Here is a 22,182-nt window from a genome sequence, read left to right as displayed (position 1 = left end):
GTCATTGTCTCATCCTTATACATTTTCAAACCAGAGGAAGTTTTAGTCTAATAATTAAGATTTGTTTTATCATTAAAAAAAACATTACGCTTTAATGTATTCAAGTGGTCATGGACTTCTAATGGAATTCTATTTATGTGAAGCACTTATAGAAATAATTATTTCATTCAAGCAATATAGGAACTTCCATTAAGTGAGTGATTTAAATATTAACTTTCTTGGTAAATGTGGTTAAAAGCTCCTTAGATTTTCTTCGCTATAAACACAAACACAGCATTAACACACACTGTGGCCTTGCTTGGGAGACCCTTTTCCCCCCCGATAGACATAACAAATGTGACAAAAGTTCACTTAGACAACTTAGTTCTCGGAGATACAAAATTATGCAAGTATTCTATTAAACGGGAGTAATGGCAGCGGGGTGTGAGGCTGCGCCTTCCACTCTGTCTCAAAGACTTTTTCATTTTTATGATGCACTAAGGGAGTTGGCTCTCAAGGTTGAAGTTCCACCACTTTATTGCAGGTGTCAAATATGATATCATTCTCTTTTATCGCCCATCATCAAGGAGGTAGCTATCCCGTGGCATTTAAAGCCGCGCGGTGGAGGAGGAGGGCCAGGAAGCCCGGGGGCTGCCTGGCATGAGGAAGTCATTGAGACGGTTATCTTTATTAGCTCGCCACAACACGAGCAGACACCAGCACATTTAGACACAGATGTAAACACAAATCCTCCAGTGAGAAAGGACATCTGCATGCATGAACAGTATACGTGCAATATGTATAACATGATTGCAGAGATAGAAAACAGCTGCAAAGAGACACGTTACAACTATGAAAAGGTGCAAAGCAACCAAAGAGACACAAAGATATCCAATATTACTACAAAGAGACAAAAAAACAGCTACAAGGTCATATCACTTCAAATAGACTCAAAATGACTACAAAGAGATCCAAAACAGCTATGAAGAGACATAAAACACCTACAAAGAGATTCAGTATTACTACAAATAGACACAAAATGACCACAAGGACACACAAAACAACTATAAAGGGATTCAATATTACTACATAGAGACATACAATGACTACAAAGATACACAAATGAACTACAAAGATACACAAAAAGACTACAGAGAGAAATAAAATGACTACAAAGAGACACAAAACAGCTACAAAGAGAAGCAACATCACTTCAAATAGACTCAACATTACTACAAATAGACTCAAAATGGCTACGAAGAGACAAAAAACTACTACAAAGAAACACAAAACAGCTACAAAGAGATTCAAAATGACCACAAATAGACAAATAACAACTACAAAGAGATTTAATATTACTACAAAGAGACACAAAACAACTACCGGTACAAATTATCTTACTATTGCTGCTTAGATGTTCAAGCCCCTGAGATGTGAAAAATATTAAAGGAATATTACCACATACAACCATTGGTGGTTGGAAGTACTGTGCTTGCGTACAATTTTAAAGTACTTGTACTTTACTTGAGTATTCCCATTTTATATAACTTTATACTTCTACTGCACTACATTTCGAGGCAGATATTGTCCTTTAACTCCACTATATTTAGCTGACAGCTTTAGTTACATTTCAGGTCGAGAATTTAACATAAAAACCTGATCATTTTAAAGTGATTAGGCTTTTTAACTAAACAACAACCTCATAACAGTATACTAAGTAGATAAAATGAGCCCCTGAGAAAAATAATCCTGTATTTAGAACATATAAAACAGTCCATTCTGCAAAATGAGTAGTTTTACTTTTGATACTTTCAGTACATTTTCTGATAATTTTGTACTTTTACTTCAGTAAGTTAGAATGCAGGACTTTAACTTGTAGTGGAGTAATTTTGTCCATGGGGAAAGCTGACCCAGAGTTTTTTAAAAAGCTGCCAACTCTTAAAAGTGTTTTATTAGCTTTTTTTATTAGTCCCAATGAAACGATTAAGTGCTGCAATATTTTAAATGCTGTTTCTGTTCTTCGGCTACAATTTAAACGGTTTGACATGAAATATGCACAAATTAGAGACTGAATATTCATTCATAGTGTCATCTGTTCTCATGTTTATAAATACAAACATGTACAATATTCATATGCAAAACACAAGCCTTGTAGAAAACATTTGTGTTAAAGGGGAACTAATCTATTTTTTTTCAACCTGGAACCTATTTTCCCTGTGTTTTTGTGTCAAAGTGACAAATGGGGACAACAATTTTTGAAATTGGTCCAGTATTGAGCAAGCCAGCAGTCACAAAACTGGCCTGAAATGTAATCGTCTGAGGCAATTAATGTGCAGAGATATTTTAGAATCAGTCATAAATCAGGTGATATTTGGCTTCAGAGTGATTGTTTTTGCTGTTAACCTGCCGTGCTTCGGTGTGTACTGATGCCAGGTCAACACAATAACTCACCTCTGCTCTGTGCCGCAGGTCCCTCAGCTATTTTCTTTTGGAAAAGGTGTTTTGTAAGAGGATTTCTTCTCCTCCTGCAGTATTAGAGTCTATTTGTAGCTGAGCTGCAACCTCCAGGGCCTGAAAAGTGAAGCCAATGAGGAAGTGCCTTAAAGCTGCATTCTTTCTAACGGTCAGCAGGGGGCGTCTCCCCTGGTTGCATTAGTTTTAGTTTGTTTGTCGTGCAATGAAAGCTATGCAAAGGGTTGCTCGACATTCTGCTGGCAGAATATGGAAATCTGCAAAAACAAATATCTGTATTTACCGAAAATCTTTGGGATTAAACTGAGCTACGGTTTGTGTTTATGTACTCCAACACAACAAACTGTTCCTCTCTCATGTCACCCTTGCAAGATTTCAGAAAAGGACTTATTATTTATCTTTAGATAATGTTGTCAGTGGCAGTCCCTCAGTACTGGACCATTTTCAAAAGCTGTCGTCCATGTTTGTTTCTTAGAAAGATAATTAATAGGAAAATAGGGCCCAGGTTGAAAAATGACTGAAGTTTACCAAAATGTTTATATTGGAAAGTCAAAGTTTTAAAAGGTTAAAAATGTTTGGTTTAATATGTTTTTGTTAGTTTAAGAAAAATATACTGTGAGCAACAAATTGCACAAAAAGACCTGATTTATCAAATATGATACAAATTAGAATTCATATGTGCAAATTGATATTTATTTATTTATTGTTTTAATTAGTCAGCAGGTTTAATAAACACTCCAGTTTTTTAAAAAAATATATAATTTTCTGGCAACAATTTCATGGTTCAGGCTTTATAGGGTTTAAATCTGGGCTGAATTTAAGAGATACAAAACAGCTGCAAAGACACACACAACAACTCTGAAAAGGTGCAAAGCAACCAAAGAAAGACACAAAGATATTGACTATGTAGTACAAAGAGACAAAACAGCTACAAGGTCATATCACTTCAAGACTTAAAATGACAACAAAGAGACAAAAACACAACTAGAAAGAGACACAAAAAGACCACAAGGACACACAAAACAACTACAAAGGGATTCAATATTACTACATAGAGGCATACATAAGACACAAAATGACCAAAAAAAAGACACAAAATTACTAAAAAAATACACAAAAATACTGAAAAACCACCAAATTACTTTAAAAATACACAAAATGACCCAAAAAAGACACCAAATTACTAAAAAAAGACACATAATTACTAAAAAAAGACACAAAATTACCAAAAAACGTTCCAGTAGCAGCTGCCTTTCTTTTTGTTAACGTTGTCATAGACACAAATGAAACAAAGCTCCAGCTTGCGCAATAAAGGGACCTTCCACACACAACACGGTAAAGTGGCATTCATATAAAACTCACATTAAACTTTCATATCAAGGTGAGGGCCACAAAATATCGTCACGAGGGCCGCAATTGGCCCGTGGGCCGCGAGTTTGAGACCCATGATTTACATGAATACAATTAAAATGTACCTAGATCCTACTTTCCTTGCAATATAGTCGTTGAAATGTCATTGAAACAACCATTATATGTAACCTCATTGACTAAAAAACTTTTTCTCCAAATATAGAGCTAGCTGGACACATTTTGACCTGCAAATCCCCAAACAAATACTTCTGCCTGATTCCCTCTGCCTCTTGTTCTTGAAGAATAACTTCTGAAAACACTGAGGCGAGCCAGCAGGTCATGTAGCTTCTGTAGGGAGGAAAGAGGATATATGTCCCAACCCGCTGATCACTAACATTTCTGTAACCCTCCATGTCCTTCTGCCTGGCCTCCCATCCAGCCAGCTGCCTGCCTGCTGAGAGCAGCACTTTGGGTGCCCGGTCAGGACGAAGCGCGCTGTTATCTCTCTGTCATTAATCAGGGGAAGGGTTAGGCCCAGCCAGCTGAATTATTGGGAATATTAGAAAAGCAATTAGTAAAGCCCACGGCCGACGCGGATTTAACGAGGTTAGAGTTACTGTGAGGGCCGGCGAGGTGGTAGCAGAGGCAGGCAGAGACGAGGAGGGAGTGTTTAGATAAAGACACTAAAAAGGTTGTTGCAGGAGAAGCAGGGGGGAGGGGCCGGGGGCGGGGGGCCCGGGGCGGCGGGGGGGGTGGATCTGCGGCGAGGGGAGAGCGGTGCGGCGGTGCAGTGAGAGCCCCGGTTCATAGTCTCCCCTCGGGGGTCTCCTCCCTCTTACGCCGGCCCTCCTGATGCCTGCTACTCCATTAATCACACTGATGTATCACAGTAGTCTGGGAAGCAGAGAAAAACAACACGACTGGATAACCTGTTGTCTTGTGTGGTGTGTGTGTGTGTGTGTGTGTGGGACTGCAAACACTTACATAAATCTGTCATCAGCACGAGGCAGGACGACTATTCTAGACTGTTAGCCCCATGAAAGTCACTGTAACATACATGTTAAAGCAGGGGTCTCAAACTCAAATTAGCTGGGGGGCGCTGGAGGCAGTATTAAAATGACCAAAAAAAGACACAAAACTACTAAAAATAGACACAAAATGACAAAAAAAGACACAAAATGACCCAAAAATACACAAAATTACTAAAAAAGACACAAAATTATTAGAAAAAGACACAAAATTACCAAAAAAAGTCACAAAATTACAAAAAAGACACAAAATTACCAAAAAAAGTCACAAAATTACAAAAAAGACACAAAATTACTAAAAAAAGACACAACTTACCAAAAAAAGGCACAAAATTATTTTAAAAAGACACAAAATTACCGTTATAATTATTATTGTTAACGTCGTCATAGAAACAAGTGAAACAAAGCTCCAGCTTGAGCAATAAAGGGACCTTCCACACACAACACGGTAAAGTGTCATTCATATAAAACTCACATTAAACTTTCATATCAAGGTGAGGGCCACAAAATATCGTCGCGAGGGCCGCGAGTTTGAAACCCATGTGTTAAAGGGTCACTTCACACAAATCACAACAATATGCTCTTTTTTTATTTTTGTAGTTGTGCACATAGCAAGGTTATAATAGTTTTGGATTTTTCATTAGTTTTATTTTTTAATTTCGTTGTGATTTTTTGTTTTCAAATTCAGTTAGTTTTAATTCGTTTTTAGAGTGAGTTTGCTTGTTTTAATTAGTTTTTATTTTTTTGGAATATGCTTAGTTTATATTCGTTTTAATGTTAGTTTTATTTTTCTTTGTAATGGCCTCTTTGAAGCTCGCACCCAACAAATACCACATTACAAAAACACTAAAACTAATAAAAACTAAACTAAAACTAAAGCATTTCAAAAAAATAAACACTTCTATTTGATCACTGATTGGATTTTGAAGTGCAATTAAAGTAAATCGTTTGTTTGTTTTGACATTTGAAAAACCTCAAAATCAATTTGTCCTTTGAGAAACAATATCCTGTCAAATATGGATCTCCTGCTTGATACAATAGATCTAGTCCTCTCTCCTGAGGTCTGTGGATTATTACCTAGGGCATTGTTTGAATTTGTCTTTTGAGCAGCACACATGAAATTACATGCATCATTATAAATGGCGGCAAATGTTTCAGAACCGGATTTGTGCAATGTTGTGCATGCAAACCTAAGACTACTAACTGCATGGTTTGATGACACAAAGGCTAATTGAAAAAATGTGTTTTTGTGCTTTCCTGTAAAGCGACCCTTGAAACAGCAGTCTGAAAACGCGTAGAAGTGGTTTATTACCTCCTGTAGTTTGGCTCATTTGTGCAGGTGAAAACCAATTTAGTTCTCTTAGACAAAGTTGCCCTTTCTTCTAAGGGCAAACCGCTGCATGGATTGGTGCTAAAATTCATCTTTTTCTTAATGTGTGGTTTGAATAGCAAAGAAAGGAAACAATAGCAGAGTGCAGGCAAGTCCATCATGCTTAGTCAGACGTGTTTTGAGTGCCCTGGCTGCTAAAAACCTCCTCTAACCACACAGAATGTCAATTTAACCGAGACTCACCGGTAAAATGTGACCATTTTCACTCCAGTTCACACCTGAGAAACTGTGTAAATGTGACTGTACCCTGTATCCCTCACCAAGGGAACACGGCACACTTCCTCACAGAAATTTTATTTAAAATTTGAATTTATTCTCAAGTTCACTATTATCCAACGCGTCAGTCTTTAGATTATGGAATACCTTTTATCCCACCTGGCTCCATCTCTAGAAAATGTTTCAAAAGATGTCTAAAAGCCCATTTAACTGCTGTTTTAAAATTCTAATTCACACACAAATACACTTATATCATGTTTATATTTTTGTTTTTATATTGTTTTTGTTATTGTTGATGTTACATATGTTTTTTCTATTATCAGTTTATTACTTTCTTATAACTATTACTTTAAATAAGCCCATCTGGGTTTTCTGCCTCTCCCTGCACTTTACACTATTTGTAATCTGTATCATTTTATGTAATTATAACTGTGCAAATAAAAATAAAACCTTAAAACCATCATTTTCCATGGTTTTCTTGATAATAATTTTGGTAATGACCAAGAAAACCATGGAAAATGTCTAGATATCAGCTCTTAAATTAAACTATTATGACCTATTTTTGTTGTTGTCATTATATTTGTCCAAACAAATGTACCTTTAGTTGTACCAGGCATTAAAATGAACAGGAAATTGAAGAAAACAATGGTCTATAAATATACACTATTTGTAATCTTTATCATTTTATGTAATTCTAAGAGACTCACCAGTAAAAATGTGACCATTTTCACTCCAGTTCACACCTGAGAGACTGTGTAAATGTGACTGTACCCTGTATCCCTCACCAAGGGAGCACGGCACACTTCCACACAGGCTGAGTGCACAAGTATAGAAGTGACTGTGTGTGTGTTTTGGGCAGGTACTCTATTGATCGGCGCACCGACATGGACAGAATGTTCAACGTCCATACAGGCAACGGGTCAGTGTTCATCCTCAGGGAGCTGGACAGAGAAGAGAACGCCTGGCACAACATCACCGTCACCGCCACAGAGTTCAGTAAGTGCAGCCGGACGGACGGGAAGAAGGGTTTTCTGGTTTTCTGTGGGCCAAATTGGATTTTTTGGAATTTAAACTAACCTCTGAATGTTGTGTTGAAGTGAAAGAAGAGGGTAGGTTCAGAGTCACTGCCCAGCACATAGTGGTGTTTGTTTCCCAACCAGAGTAACACTCCAATACTGTTAACTCTCAGAACATGGGCCTTGTACAACCTGATAATGTAATAACTTCCCGATAATGTAATGTAATGTTACGATGAACTATTATGACCTATTTTTGTTGTTATCATTATATTTGTCCAAACAAATGTACCTTTAGTTGTACCAGGCATTAAAATGAACAAGAAATTGAAGAAAACAATAGTCTAATATTTTTTTCCATGACTGTATTACACATGAGTGATCTTATTTACTCCCATTTTAATTTAACACAACACTTCCTTTATGTGTACGTTTTGTACTGATATATTCAGTATAATGTTCTCAGCTTAGTTTCCATGGTAGAACAACAAAGTCCTGTTTTACTAACCAATCTGCTGCTCTGAGTTTTTTTTGTTTTTGTTTTTTAAAGAATTACTCTTCTCACTCACTAATTAATTTCCCTTGCCTTGGTCTTAGTGCCAATTAAACAACAACAATGAAGTTTCACATTAAAGTAACACTCAAAAAAATGACCATTTCTATATCAGCTCCTCACCATGTGTTACCTTGACTTCGTGAAGAAAAGGTTGCTTTACATGTCACATATAATTTAGATAATAATAGAATTATCACACTGACACTGTTGTCCGACATTACTGTGTGCATGGAAACAGGGAAAAGCTGCCCAGACACCCACACATTATATCTATGATACACTTTTTTTCTAGGTAAAGAAATAATGACCTGCGTAATAAAAATTCACCGACTCACCTTTGTGTTTCCCAGACAACCCACGCCTGATCAGCCGCGTGCCCGTTTACGTCAGAGTGCTGGACGTCAATGACAACGCTCCGACATTTGCCACCAATTACGAGACCTTTGTGTGTGAGAACGCCAAGGCTAATCAGGTTGGTATGACCAAACACAAAGCTGTAGTCATGGTTTCATCTTGATTTCCCTATTAGGGTTGCCGTTCAGCATGTAATTAGCAGACATCAGAGAGCATTTGTAAATCTGTCACGTGTGGTGTAAGCTAGAAGAAGACTAGATGAGGTGGGATAACTAATACATCTGGGGAGCAATAAGCTCACATCTCAGGTTGAAAAATGCATTTTTTTCCCTTAAAATAAAGATTGAAGAAGTCACAGAGCAGGTTCGAAATGAAAAATCTGCATTATATCTGCACTATTTGCATATTCTCACACATCTCAGTCCCACAGTTGCCTTTTTCGCTTGCACTGCTGCCAAGTTGTAAAACCCCAGAATGACACGTTACACATAAACTTTGACACTTTGAGTCTTCAGTTGCAGTATCACTTCTCAGTCGCACCACATATCTTGTGTTCACACTCGGGTCGCAACCAAATGATGCCGTCTCGAGTTTATCTGACTTTGGAGTAAGTGTGATGACCCGAGCCCTGACTTGTTATACATGTTGCAACATGGAATATTCACACAAAGTCTAAGAAACAGAATATTGGATATTGGGCCTTAGCTGCAGTGGTTAGAAGACATAGTCAGATTATTTATTCAAGTAAAATTAGCAAGAAATACACAAATTGGTTAGATTTTAAGCACCAGTTTATCCTTAAAGTACTAAAAGTTGCTTTCTGGATAAACTGGTGCTTAAAAATCTGACCAATTTTGTACTAAAAGTTGCTTAGAATGACCTATTTCAGAATAATGCATTTTAAATTATTGAATTATAACCAGTGATGCATTGCACAGCTGGTCTAACAACAGATATATTTGTAACTTTTATGCAGTGGACTTTAATGTATTCTTGGAGTTTTTTTACTTTATGCAACATTGATCTGCTGTGCAATTGAATCCATCTATCGCTAAATAAGACTTAGTTGTTTTTTTGTGATCGTCTGACTTTTAATTTCATCATTAGACCACATCTGTCCACGAGTGTTATACATTTTGAAATTTTTTGGGAGTTGGGAAATTTGAATACTAACCCAAATGTTTCCAAAAGTTTTCAAACCCGGAAAATTATGTAATTTTACTCAAGGTAATTGTATATTTTATTTGGTCACCTGTTAATGGCATATCTTTTTGCACACAAATTGACTTTTTGATCCATTTTTATAAAACACTTTTTTAAATCTTGGCCATTTTAACTGTTTTAGGATTTTATTCTTTTTAACATTTGGGGTCTTAAATTATCAGAGAAACAAGCTGAGCATATGTTAGAAGCAGCTGTCCTCCAAACACCTTTGGAAAAACACAGATTTTCTTCACGTGAAGCTGCATTATTCAGTGTTTTTATCGATTTTAATCACCAGGTCCACCTCTTTTGATAATTGGGCTCCTGGTGAAAACCTCCTCAACATCTGGATCTAAAGTTATCCCAAAAAACCAGGTTGAAGCAAATGCTAGTGGCAGAGAAACAGCATTGGAGAAACACTGTTTTCTTTTACTTGAAACATCTTTATTCAGTGTATTACTGGTTTCAATGTCAAGGTGCGTTTGTTCGGAGAGGAGGACACCTCTGCAAATAATTCAGCTTCTTGTAAAAGCGTCCTGAGTCATGAACACTGAAGGAGATTTAACCTAGAGAAGCTGACTGCAGGTGCTACAAACTCTTCTTTTGTTGTTGTTGTGAATGGTAGACTCCGTGTCCTTTACTGTGAGGACTTTATACACTGTTACGTTGCAGAACTAATAAAAGGAATTCAGTATTTATGCATTTTAAATGTTTACTGTACTGGGAATCTCTAAGGTTTATCACTTGTTAGCGCGCCATTTACAGTCTATCTTTATTAATTCCCCGAAGACCAATCTACACCTTCAACAGCTGATGTTAGCATGCATATACAAACCTGTTACAAGCTTGTATGGTTGCTATCTTTGTTAATTAGATGTTAATTAGATTGTTTACGGCTAGTATAGGCCAATATGGCAACATACTGTATACTGTAAGACCATGGAAATCTGTTCAACAACAGAAATCTATTTCACAATTCTTTATAGAATTGCGTAAAGCTACAGTGGACAATGTTAAAAATGACCTGACATATGACCAAAATACAGCTTAATGTATTTAACATATAACATGAAAGAGCACACTCACATCTACAGAGTCAGGTGCTCACAAAGATGATGGATTTTCAGAGCTTAACCCTCCCACAGGTGGTCCACATGTCGAAAAATGAACATTTTATAGTGTGAATTTGTCCTAAAACCAGTCTAATGTCATGACCACAGGTGTGATTTTTTAAACTTTTTTTTTTTGCTGTCATCCAAAAATGTACAATATTTTCAAAACACAAGTTTCACTAAAAGTTGACATACATGTTGGTAGTAGCAAATATTCAAACGAGAACTTTGAAGGCCGAAGTGGAGAAGGGTTCCATGAGAACAGCAGACAATAAGAATTTTCCCACTATTATTATTGAAAAAATATTCAGGTTTTATTACTTTTTTTCACTTGAAATGAGGCCTAATTTTGTTTATTTGACTAAAGTTGACCAATAATAATGAAAGAAATATGAAAATGTCAGCATGCAGGTTCTTCTCAGAAGGCTTTCCGTTGCTGACTTATCTATTTGTTCTAAAACCAGTCTAATGTAGGTGTTGATTTTTTTAAACTTTTTTTTTCTGTCATCTAAAAAAGTTTCACTAAAAGTTGACATAACCACTCTAATAAGATTTTTTCCCCACTATTAATATTGAAAAAAATATTCAGGTTGTATTACTTTTTTTCACTTGAAATGGGGTATATTTGACTAAAATTTACCAATAATAATGACATTTTTTTTTTTTTACATCAATGAGTGCTATAAAAATTTATAAATCACGTAAAAATGTGTGAAGAAAGTTGAAATGTATTTAATCTATACAGAACAGAAGGTTGAGAGGTACTCATACTGTTAGACATTAAACCAAAGTTTAAAAAAAAGGAAATGATCTGATACATAAAGAGGTAGTCCAAAACACCTTCATCACGAACAAATGTCAGAGAAGAGATGAGAAGAGAGAGTACTACATTGCTCTAAATGTAGAAGAAAATCCCTTTTTTTGAAAATGGAATTAGCCGGGTAGCTGGGTAGTTGAAGTCAAATATTTATCTTTTTTTCCATTTTCGAAAAAAGGGATTTTCTTCTCCTTTTAGAGCAATGGAGTAAAAATAAAGCAATTCTATGAAAGTGAACCTATTTTAATGGTATGAGGAAAATGATTTGGGGTCAAAAAGGAGGGTTAACTCTTCTGAGACGTTATATTATAATGTTATCATGTTATAATATTGATTGTATGGCAGTCACAGGTTAAATATGTTAATATGTTAATATTCTCTGTTGTTTCAGAGGATACAAACGGTCAGCGCCACAGATCCTGACGAGCCTCTGGGAGGACACCGGTTCTTCTTCAGTCTGGCTCAGGAGGCTGCTGGGAAGGCCAACTTCTCCGTCCGTGATAACAAAGGTAAAACACTCTCAGCGGAAGCTTGTGGTCATCACATTAACTTCAATCTTCTGTATAATGTTCCCATAAGGCACTTACACCTGTTGTTAAACTTAACCACATCTGGTGCTGCGCTGCACATGATGTGATTTACAGTTTTTCATCTCGCAGCACTAAAAGCACATTCACGCACCGAAATGAAATTTCTAGTGGAGTTTATTGAAATATTCATTCAGGTTATTGATTGCTGCAGAGTAACAGGACATCCTGTTGTTTTCAGACAACACGGCCTGGATCCTGACGCGGAGGAACAGCTACCACAGCCTGCAGAAGAGCATCTACCACGTGCCCGTGGTCATCTCTGATGCAGAGTTCCCGATGCAGAGCAGCACCAACACGCTGACCATCAGAGTGTGCACCTGCGACCGCGAGGGCAACATGAAGCTGTGCAACGCCGAGGCTCTCACAGCGAGGGCGGGACTCAGCACCGGCGCCCTGGTGGCCATTTTGCTTTGTGTCATCATTCTGCTCAGTGAGTACAGAGCTTTATTTAACCAGGGTGCTTTCACAGAAAATGAGATTTCAGTGTTTCTTAAAGCTGCACTGCAGAGCTTCCTAGTGCAGCGGAGCAGCTCTCACAGGTGAAAAAGAGGCCGTTTTGTATTTCACTACTTAATTTGATTCATCACTTCCTGTGGGCGGGTAATTCTGCCAGTGACCACAGCTGACATGCTAATTTGATTTGAGCAGCAAAGCAGCAAAGATCCACAGCACATCACCTGGAGTACGGGAACATTGAGATTTATTGCAGCCCAACTTAAGGATTAACAAGACAGGTGCATCTCTGCATAAAACTCCTGCCTGCTGCAGCACAGTATAGCCGTAGTTTTTGGTCTTTAATAATAGGATTTTTTAATGACAGGTATCAAAATCCCTTTTTTTTTTTTTACCTTTTAAAGGCATGATTTAACATATAACAACATAACTTATAATGGTATCTTCATTGAAGTCATATTGGACTATGACTTTTCTATGATATGTTTCACTATGTGGCCAAATCCATGTGAACATGCAGCAGTAATGCAAACACTGCTGACATGGAGAACTTAACTCAAAGGAACTTAAGTTACAGAGTTTAGTAGTTACGGAGTTTATCAAATCAATCCATCCCCAACAATATAATGTGGCAAGATTAAAAATACAGGAAACCAGACAAGAAATCCAGACAAAAGAATGGAGACCACACACAGAATTATAAAAGTAATTTATTCATCTTTAATGTGCCAATACCCAAGAATACCCCAGTGAAGCAAAATCAGTCCAGTTGGTTGTAGTTGTATCAAATTGACATTTTTATTAATTGAATTAGTAGAAAACATGCCATATCTTATGTCATCAGGATATGAAATTCCTTTTTATTGGAATGGATTTTGCCCATGTAACTCAGCCTTTAATAGAACCCAAAACATGACCAAAGTGCTTGTCAAATTTGGCCAAATTTTAAAATGCTTAAAAATGCTTACATTTGGTCAATTAGTCTGTTGATACATATTAGAGCATAGTTGGGCCAGAAATGACAGAAAAACATCATATTATGGGATGTCAAAAAATTTGAAAGAAAAAAGTCATACTATAGCATGTCGTTTTTTGTCAAAAATTGACGAATTTTAAAATGCCTAAAAATGGAACAATAGTCTGTTGATAGATATTAGAGCATAATTGGGCCAGAAATAACAGAAAAACATCATATTATGGGATGTCAAAATTTTACAACATACTATAGTATGTCTTTTTTTGTGATTTTGAACATGACAACATAGGAGTGTCAAGACAAAGAATGGAGACCACACAGAATTATAAAAGTAATTTATTCATCTGCAGTCCAGTTGGTTGTGGTTGTATCAAAATAGACATTTTTATTAATTTAATTAGTAGAAAACATGGCATATCTTATGTCATTAGGATCGGGGATTTTGCCCATGTAACCCAGCCTTTAATAGAACCCAAAACATGACCCAAGTGCTGGTTCGGAGGAGAGAACTGACATCCAGACATGAAGTTGATGTTTGACGTGTGGCTCATCCTGCTGACACACCTCTGGGTGGTATATTTATTTAGTGGTGTAGTGACTGCATGTAAGTAGGCAAATGTAAGGTGAAAACCACAATAACCCTGCAGACTGGGAGGTATCAAGGTCATCCAGTCTTCTTAGGAGTTGCTTTTGGTGTGGCTCATCCTCCTGAACAGAAACAGAGAAAACACGCACAAGGAACCACAAACAGTATTTCCCAGGACAGGGGGTTTCAGGAGTGAAAGAGTGATCTTTTTTGGCATCACAAACTATAGTATGACTATTTTGGTACATTCTGAATATTGGAGGTACAGTGTCAAATGTCATAATGCTACATAAAGTCATGTTTCTAGCACACAATGTACTTTTCTTTGTTCTTAAACTGCATTCGTTTGTGATCTTAAGCAGCAGTGGCCCTGAGGAGGGAGAATACATAATGCATCCTTGTGGTAGCTGAGCCTGTTTCTACAAAGTCAGACAAAGTCCCTGAACATCAGTGAACACTCACGCAACATCAACAATTCCCCCCGGACGCTCCCTGGCCTTCAGAGCAAAGAAACAACAGCAAAAAGTCACCAAAGTCTCTTACTTGTTCTCTTTGTTTGTGTTGTCCCCGCAGTGATCGTGGTGCTGTTTGCTGCCCTGAGGAGACAGAGGAAGAAGGAGCCTCTGATCATCTCCAAAGAGGACGTCAGAGACAACGTCGTCAGCTACAACGACGAAGGCGGCGGCGAGGAGGACACGCAGGCCTTTGATATCGGCACGCTGCGCAACCCGGAGGCCATCGAGGAGAGCAAGCAGCGGCGGGACATCGTCCCCGAGACCTTCTACCCTCCGGTCCGGCGGCCCGTGCTCCCCCCGATGCGGGACAATAACGGGGACGTGAGAGACTTCATCAACCAGAGGCTCCAGGACAACGACAGCGACCCCACGGCGCCGCCGTACGACTCCCTGGCCACCTACGCCTACGAGGGGAACGGCTCCGTGGCGGAGTCCCTCAGCTCGCTGGAGTCGGTGACCACGGAGGGCGACCAGGACTACAACTACCTGAGCGAGTGGGGACCCCGGTTTAAAAAGCTGGCGGACATGTACGGAGGAGACGACAGCGACAGGGATTCCTAACGAGCGCCTGGCACACAGACAGGGAGAGAGAGATCCAATCAAAAAACACGTGTTTTAAAAAAACTTTTCGTGCAGTTCTGGTGCATGCGTGGCGAGGAAAAATGGCGCAAAAACGGACCAAGAAACGAGCCGTGCTGTACAAGTGCTCTTTCACCGCCACCGCTCACCATTCAGTTGTCCCTCCGGTGACCAGACGTAGGCTTTGTATGTCCAGTCAGTGTTAGTTGCGTTTTTTCGAGGGTGCAGTGAAAAGAAAAAACTTTGTGTCGAGACTTTTTTTGTGTGTATACGGGGTGTACATGAGGCCCAAATATATCTATACCGATATTTTCTTTTTTTTTTTTGTTCGTTTTTCCAAAGCTGCGTGTGATGGACATGTTCAACAAGCAGTTTTGTAAACCAACAGATATGCCTATGTATTTTTCAGTGTTTCTGGGACAAAAACATGCTGCATATTGTGAGTTCTATCTTAGCTTGTGTATGTACGGTACTATGATACAATACGCTGTACAGTTGTTTTTTTGTTTTTTTAAAGGATTTCTATCGTCCATAACGACCCCCTCCTTTCAGCAATGGCTGCCTCGCATTAGCCACTTATCCACAGTGGTGCTCGAGCCCAAAAATGTTGGTGTCGGCACCATTTCTCTAATGAGAAAATGAGAAATCTCAACCGCAGAAGTGCGCATTGTCAAATTTGTGACAAGTGGCTAATGTCCGTTAAAGCTTACACGAAGCTGTGGTGAAAGAAAGTGGAAATTGTGGCCACAACAAACATCCGCAAACACTCATTTTAGCCATTTTTGCAGTATCTAATTTTCATCTCCACACAGCTTGAGCATTTCCCTGTGAGGTGAGCCAAATACCAAATATTTCCTTATTGAGCTGAATGTCTTCAGAACCATTTTTCTCTGTGCAGCCAACTCTCCGGCTGAAAAATGAAGTACACAGAATAGTGTTACTTTCTAAGATACATTGATATAAATTCACCAATCTTAACGTGCACCAGAGGAAAATACTGGTCTTGTTGGACTTTTTTTTTTTTTTTTTTGCTCATATCGACCACAGAAATGTGTAAATGTTCCCCTCTGTACAGCATGGTGTAAGTCAAAGTCACATTAACGCCCAGTGATGAAACGATGCCACGGAGCTTGAAACTACCAGATAAAACGAAACATCTCGTGGAAAGTTACCATTAAAATTCATTATGCAATTTTATTTTCCTCCCCTTAAATGGTTCATTTTATCTGTTCGGGGAGAAAAACAGGTGAAGGAGCGTTTGAATCAATGTACCAAGAGGGAATTAGAGGAATTATACACACGGAAATCATGGAAAAAATTATTAGACCCTTGTTTTCTTACATTTCTTGTTCATTTGTTTGGACAAATATGATGATAACAACATAAATAGCTCATAAGAGTTTACTTTAAGAGCTGATGAAAACATTTTGCATGTTTTTTTTTTTATAATGATTTTGGTTATTATCAAGAAAACCATGGACTTCCATGATTCAGACACTTAAGTCTGATAGAATCACTGGAGAACAATAAACTAACACAAAACAAATTCATCTTTTTTTTGATTGTTATAATTTCTCTCATAAACACTTAAAGAAACTTTAAAAAAAAAGTATTTAAAGTGGGAAAAAGATCAGTAACAGTCAGTCAGAGAAACATTTAGTCAGATTCTCTTCAGATATTTATGTTTGATTTGAGGAGAAAGAGGAAAAAATGTTACTTTAGGAATGACAAAAATAAGACAAATTATTGGAAATATAAACAATTAAACAGATCAAAATGATAAAATCGGAACTTCTGACTTAAATAGAAATATAACTTTAACTTATCTCTAAAGGATAACTCAGTATTCCCTTAAATGTACCTTTAGTTGGACCAAATGAACAAGAAATGAGAGAAAACAAGGGTGGTCTAATCATTTTTCCATTATTGTAAAGTGTTTAAACTCTGATGCTTTGTTATATGAAGAATACAGTCTTTACAGATGGACAATGTGAGTTGAAAGAGTTGCCTTAAATTTGAGAAAAAGGCCTGAAGTCTTGATTTAGGGGTCAGATTCTAAATGTACCACATGGCTTACAGCATTTAAAGTAAATATGAAATAAGAGTTTTCCTTAATTCTGTTTGATGGACCTTTTGTGTCAGGAGAGAGGCTGTGCACAGTCGAATGTATGTTTTAGGAAAATGTGCCAAAAAGCAAAGAACACCAGTATTTTCCTTTTAAAAAAACTCTCCTATTCCTGTCCACTGTCCCCTGCCCTTCATTACATGTGCTGTATGCAGTGTTGAGCATGAAGCCGGTCCAAGTGCTCACCCAACTGATTTCCTGAGGGACGAGCAGCCTTTTTTCCATAAAGGGGTTTTATCAAGGGCCACCTGACCTTTGAGCGGTGTGGAATAAGGCTCTTAAACACAGAGGTGTGTCCTCGGCTCGGAGAGAAGGGCAAAACATTATCCTGCAGCCAGAACACAAAGTTTTTATTACGAATTAGAAAAAAATAATAAAAAAAGCAATACTATCAAAGGACTTCAAGACCTCCCCGACTATAAATAAACAGTTATGAAATAAAGAGGGCTGCTTTAACTGGGAGGGCAGAGTGATAAAGAAAAAAAGCGGGCCAGCTAAAACAAGCTCTGCCCTCACTTTAGCGAAAGGCCAAGCCGTGAAGAGGCTGACATTTATCAGACATTTGAAACAGTAACAACAAAACACAACGGTATAATTACCACCGTGGTACTTTTTTCTCTCTTGGAGGAGGAACACAAAAAAACACTAAATCTCAGCTGTTTGAAGCCACTCTGATAAAAATAATCGGACGATCTTCTCAAGTTTTCTGGTTCAAACTCACGATGGAGCTGCAGACGACGAGTTTTGTGGTTTTCTTCTGATATGAAGCTGTTTTCTGTTTCAGTTTGAATATTTTACTGGAGGTTTGACATTTTTTTTTTTGTATGAAAGCTCAAAGTTTCAGCTCTGATCCCAGGTCACTTTGTTTTTCTAACACACATTTTATTTATTTGTCCTGAAAATCTGGCAAAAAATTTGAAATTAACTACTAAAACTGGCAAATTTATTAAGTTAACACCTGTGGCAGGCAAGAAAAAATAAAATAAAATATATACATATATATATTTTCTTTTATTTTTATTAGAAAAAAATATATATGCATATATGTATACATATATATATTTACATATATATATATACATATATATTTTTTTGTGAAACAGTAAATTTGAAATTCATGGATAACAATAATAATTATATTTTAGCATTAAAAATATCTGGAATCAATGTGACCTGGAATCAGTATCTACATACATACATTATTTTTCTTACACTTATAAATAAACACATTTTATTTATTTGTCCTGAAAATCTGGCAAAAAAAATTGAAATTAAATACTAAACTGGCAGGCAAGAAAAATAAAAAATAAAATGTAAAATCATTCTAATTCTAACTTGATTTGACATTCTGAGTCGAATGAGGTTTCATTATAAACAATCTAATTAACACACAGCGGCTGGAAGAAAAAAAATTCTTTACGCTCGGCTATACATGTGTTCTCTTTGTTTTGTTTATTAGCTTGTTGCCGGAGCTCCCATTGTGTAAGTGGCCATTTCAGACTGCGGCAATGTTGCCATGATAAGCATTTAATGGGTTTAGAAACCCTTCACTCTATGAAAAAACTGCTTTTCTGCCTCAAGGTACGACGTGAGGTCTCAAATGGAAATCGACGTGACAGCAGCACTCACCGAGAGCATTTCTTCCTTTTTTCACTGTTTTCTGTCTTCATACAGGGTGTCAGCATATCGCCATTACGAAGATGTGCTTGTGTTTTCCTATGGAGAGTGTAATTGCCTCCGAGCATTGGCGCCATGCTCGGCTAAAGATAACAGAAGATGCTGCACATCGTAACGTACCGCCACCGCCACCACTTGGGTTTTTAAAAAAGAAAATGTTTTTATTTGAGGCAACTAGATGGTGACGCTCATGTCCTCTTCCTCCAGATAAAATAGATCCGTGGTTGTTGATGTGTAGACACAGACGGCCTCGGGGCTCGCCTCTACTACGCTATATTATGTTGGTGACAATGTGATTGAGCAGTCAAGTTTTGTCAATGTAGAAACAATTTGAGAGGTTGTGGTAGTGTAAGGGGCCCTACATCATTGGCCATTCATCAATCTGCTTTGTAAAACGTGATATTTTGTACTGAATATTTATATGACACGATTAAATATCTTTAAAAATCAACCCCTCTGTGCTTTCTTTGTGATGGGAAAAAGAAAAAACATTATGCATCGTTCATATGTTTGGACAAATATGATAATAACAACAAAAATAGCTCATAAGAGTTTAATTTAAGAGCTGATGAAGACATTTTCCATGTTTTTTTTTTGATAATGATTCTGGTTATTATCAAGAAAACCATGGAAAATGGACTTTCATGATTCAGACACTTAAGTCTGATAGAATCACTGGAGAAAAACTAACACAAAACAAATTCATCTTTTTTTTGATTGTTATAATTTCTCTCATAAACACTTAAAGAAACTTAAAAAAAAGTATTTAAAGCGGGAAAAAGATCAGTAACAGTCAGTCAGAGAAACATTTAGTCAGATTCTCTTCAGATATTTATGTTTGATTTGAGGAGAAAACGGAAAAAATGTTACTTTAGGAATGACAAAATAAGACAAATTATCATTCATCAATCTGCTTTGTAAAACGTGATATTTTGTACTGAATATTTATATGACACGATTAAATATCTTTAAAAATCACCCTCTGTGCTTTCTTTGTGATGGGAAAAAGAAAAAACATTATGCATCGGGGTAATAATTGGACAGGTTTATGAGTTTAGCGGCGCCACTGGACTACTCTCCTTTTCTTTTTCTTGCGGTTATGAAAGATAATTTAACTTTTATCTGGAATGTGACAGCAGCCACAGGCTAGCAGGCAGCAAGACATTCACCATCCTCACAGGTATGTATATATTATCTACAGTAAATCTCAGTATAAAAGACTCAACTCTACACGTCAGATAGTAATTTATGACGGCCGCTGTTAAATAGCTGGATCCAGAGGCTACTGAGCTGAGGAAATTGTTAATTAGACAATCTATAATTAAGATCTGTCAGACAGCCAATCGGATTTGCAGAGAGGTAGAAAAAAAAACTGGGGAAAAAAAAGTCACATTTTGATTATTAGAGGATGAGTGGCAGATGTGAGACAGATGGTGACATTGTGGTGATTGAGTATAATTGACTCGAGCCCTTTTCTGGATTAGGCCTCTTAGCAGAGCGGGTGGTGCAGATTAGAATAAATACAAGGAGAAAAAACTGATTTACAACTATCTGAAACTTTATTTAAAATAATAGATTTAATGGTATACTTCATCTAAAAACTTTAAAACTTTTTTTTTTGGCAAGTGTGAGTGCTACTTGAAGATAATGCTATGTTGATGGATTTAAAGTCATTTAAATGGAAAGTTTTAGTTTATCAAAGCACCTTTTTAACGTAGTTAAGGCAAATTACTTTGTATTTTCACAAGCTGTAACAGTATTTTTCTTTCTCCCCAAATAATAGTAATCAAAAAATAATACATAAACGATGACCTTTGTGATTTTGGAGCATCTTTATATTTTTGTTATTTTATTTTTTATATAATGGATAGAGTTTGAATCCGGCTCCTTTTTTGAAGGAGGTTTATATATGTATATATATATATATATATTTTTTTTTTGGTGAAACAGTACATTTGAAATTCATGGATAACAATAATAACCATATTTTAGCATTAAAAATATAACGGTTAAAGAGCTTCTACATTCTGATTCCAGGTCACATTATTTTTCTTATTTTGTTTATAAATAAACACATTTTATTTATTTGTCCTGAAAATATACTATATACATATACTAATCTACTAAAACTGACACATTTATTAAGTTAATGAAATTTTGTCACTATTTTTTTTTAGAATTAAAATACAATTGGCACATATGGAAATAACTCACAATAATAAAATGTGGTCTGCTCTTAAATGCACCGCGTCCATTCTAGACTATTTCATGTAGAAAATCTGTATAAGTGTCACTAAGAAACCAGCTGTCCCTGTGATTTTGGCTTGGTATTTCCAGCCATGATGCGATGAATTCTCCTGCGGTGGTTTTTGAGTGATTTCAGGTTCTGGAATGAAAAAATCTTAAAAAGGAAAAAAAAAAAGCAACTCCTTAGAATCAACTGCAAAATACAAATAAATACAAAGAGAAAAAAACTGTCTGAAACTTTATTTACAATAATAGATTTAATGGTATACTTCATTTAAAAACTTTTTTTTGTTGTTTGGCAAGTGTGAGTAACATTGTGATCTCCTGCTTTCTGGTTTTCTGGATTTAAAAGTCAACTCAGTGTTTTAAAGATTAGGCAACAAACAAACAAACAAACAAACAAACACAAGAACACATAAGGCAGCTCTGACAGTACTAAACAGCATAAAACATGAAAGCATCTCGCTTCATTGCTAATTCTGTTTGCCTTCTGTCCCGCTTGAACATCTTGGACAAAAAAACAAACAATTTCACTCTAAATCTACGGGTTAAGAGTCAAAACAAGCCAACTAATCCTCCATCAGTGTTTGTGTAGAACTTAAGAAACAGTCTATCATCAGCAGCTCCGTGATCGACTACTGCTGTCTGTATTTTGCCATTTCTTGCCACATTTGCAGTCGAGAAGCTGCTCATAATGTGGACGCGGGTTCTGATTGGCCTCCAAAAAAAAAAAACCCAAAAAAGAAAAGGTGCGGTGCTGTCACTTCCTGCATTCCTCCGGCTCGTCTGTCTCCTTCTCCTGCCGCTCCCGCTCTCGTCTCATCTCCTTCAGCTCCTGTCTGTATTTCCGCTCGATGAAGCGCTTCTGATGAGCCATCTGTGGGAAGTTATCTGGTACAGGGAGAGGCAGAGCGGGAAACAGAGAGAAGTCGACCAAGGAG

The 22,182-nt window shown here is 37.1% G+C and overlaps 2 protein-coding genes across 2 annotated transcripts in view; one reads left to right on the top strand and one right to left on the bottom strand.

Annotated features, from left to right (window-relative positions):
• The window catches only part of LOC131961851 (cadherin-10-like), an 81,939-nt gene extending 64,082 nt beyond the window's left edge, over positions 1–17,857 (top strand). Inside the window, exons 8-12 of the mRNA XM_059326762.1 lie at positions 7,295–7,431; positions 8,358–8,479; positions 11,885–12,002; positions 12,262–12,513; positions 14,672–17,857. Of these exons, the coding sequence (XP_059182745.1) occupies positions 7,295–7,431; positions 8,358–8,479; positions 11,885–12,002; positions 12,262–12,513; positions 14,672–15,174 (1,132 nt within the window). The 3' untranslated portion in view covers positions 15,175–17,857. The remainder of the gene's footprint in view (positions 1–7,294; positions 7,432–8,357; positions 8,480–11,884; positions 12,003–12,261; positions 12,514–14,671) is intronic.
• Positions 17,858–21,466: 3,609 nt separating this feature from the next.
• Positions 21,467–22,182, bottom strand: part of drosha (drosha ribonuclease III) — a 135,373-nt gene continuing 134,657 nt past the window's right edge. Inside the window, exon 32 of the mRNA XM_059326723.1 lies at positions 21,467–22,132. Within this exon, the coding sequence (XP_059182706.1) occupies positions 22,002–22,132 (131 nt within the window). The 3' untranslated portion in view covers positions 21,467–22,001. The remainder of the gene's footprint in view (positions 22,133–22,182) is intronic.

This window comes from Centropristis striata, chromosome 23, assembly GCF_030273125.1.
Source record: "Centropristis striata isolate RG_2023a ecotype Rhode Island chromosome 23, C.striata_1.0, whole genome shotgun sequence".
NCBI lineage: Eukaryota > Metazoa > Chordata > Actinopteri > Perciformes > Serranidae > Centropristis > Centropristis striata.
This window is presented reverse-complemented; position numbering and strand designations above follow the sequence as displayed.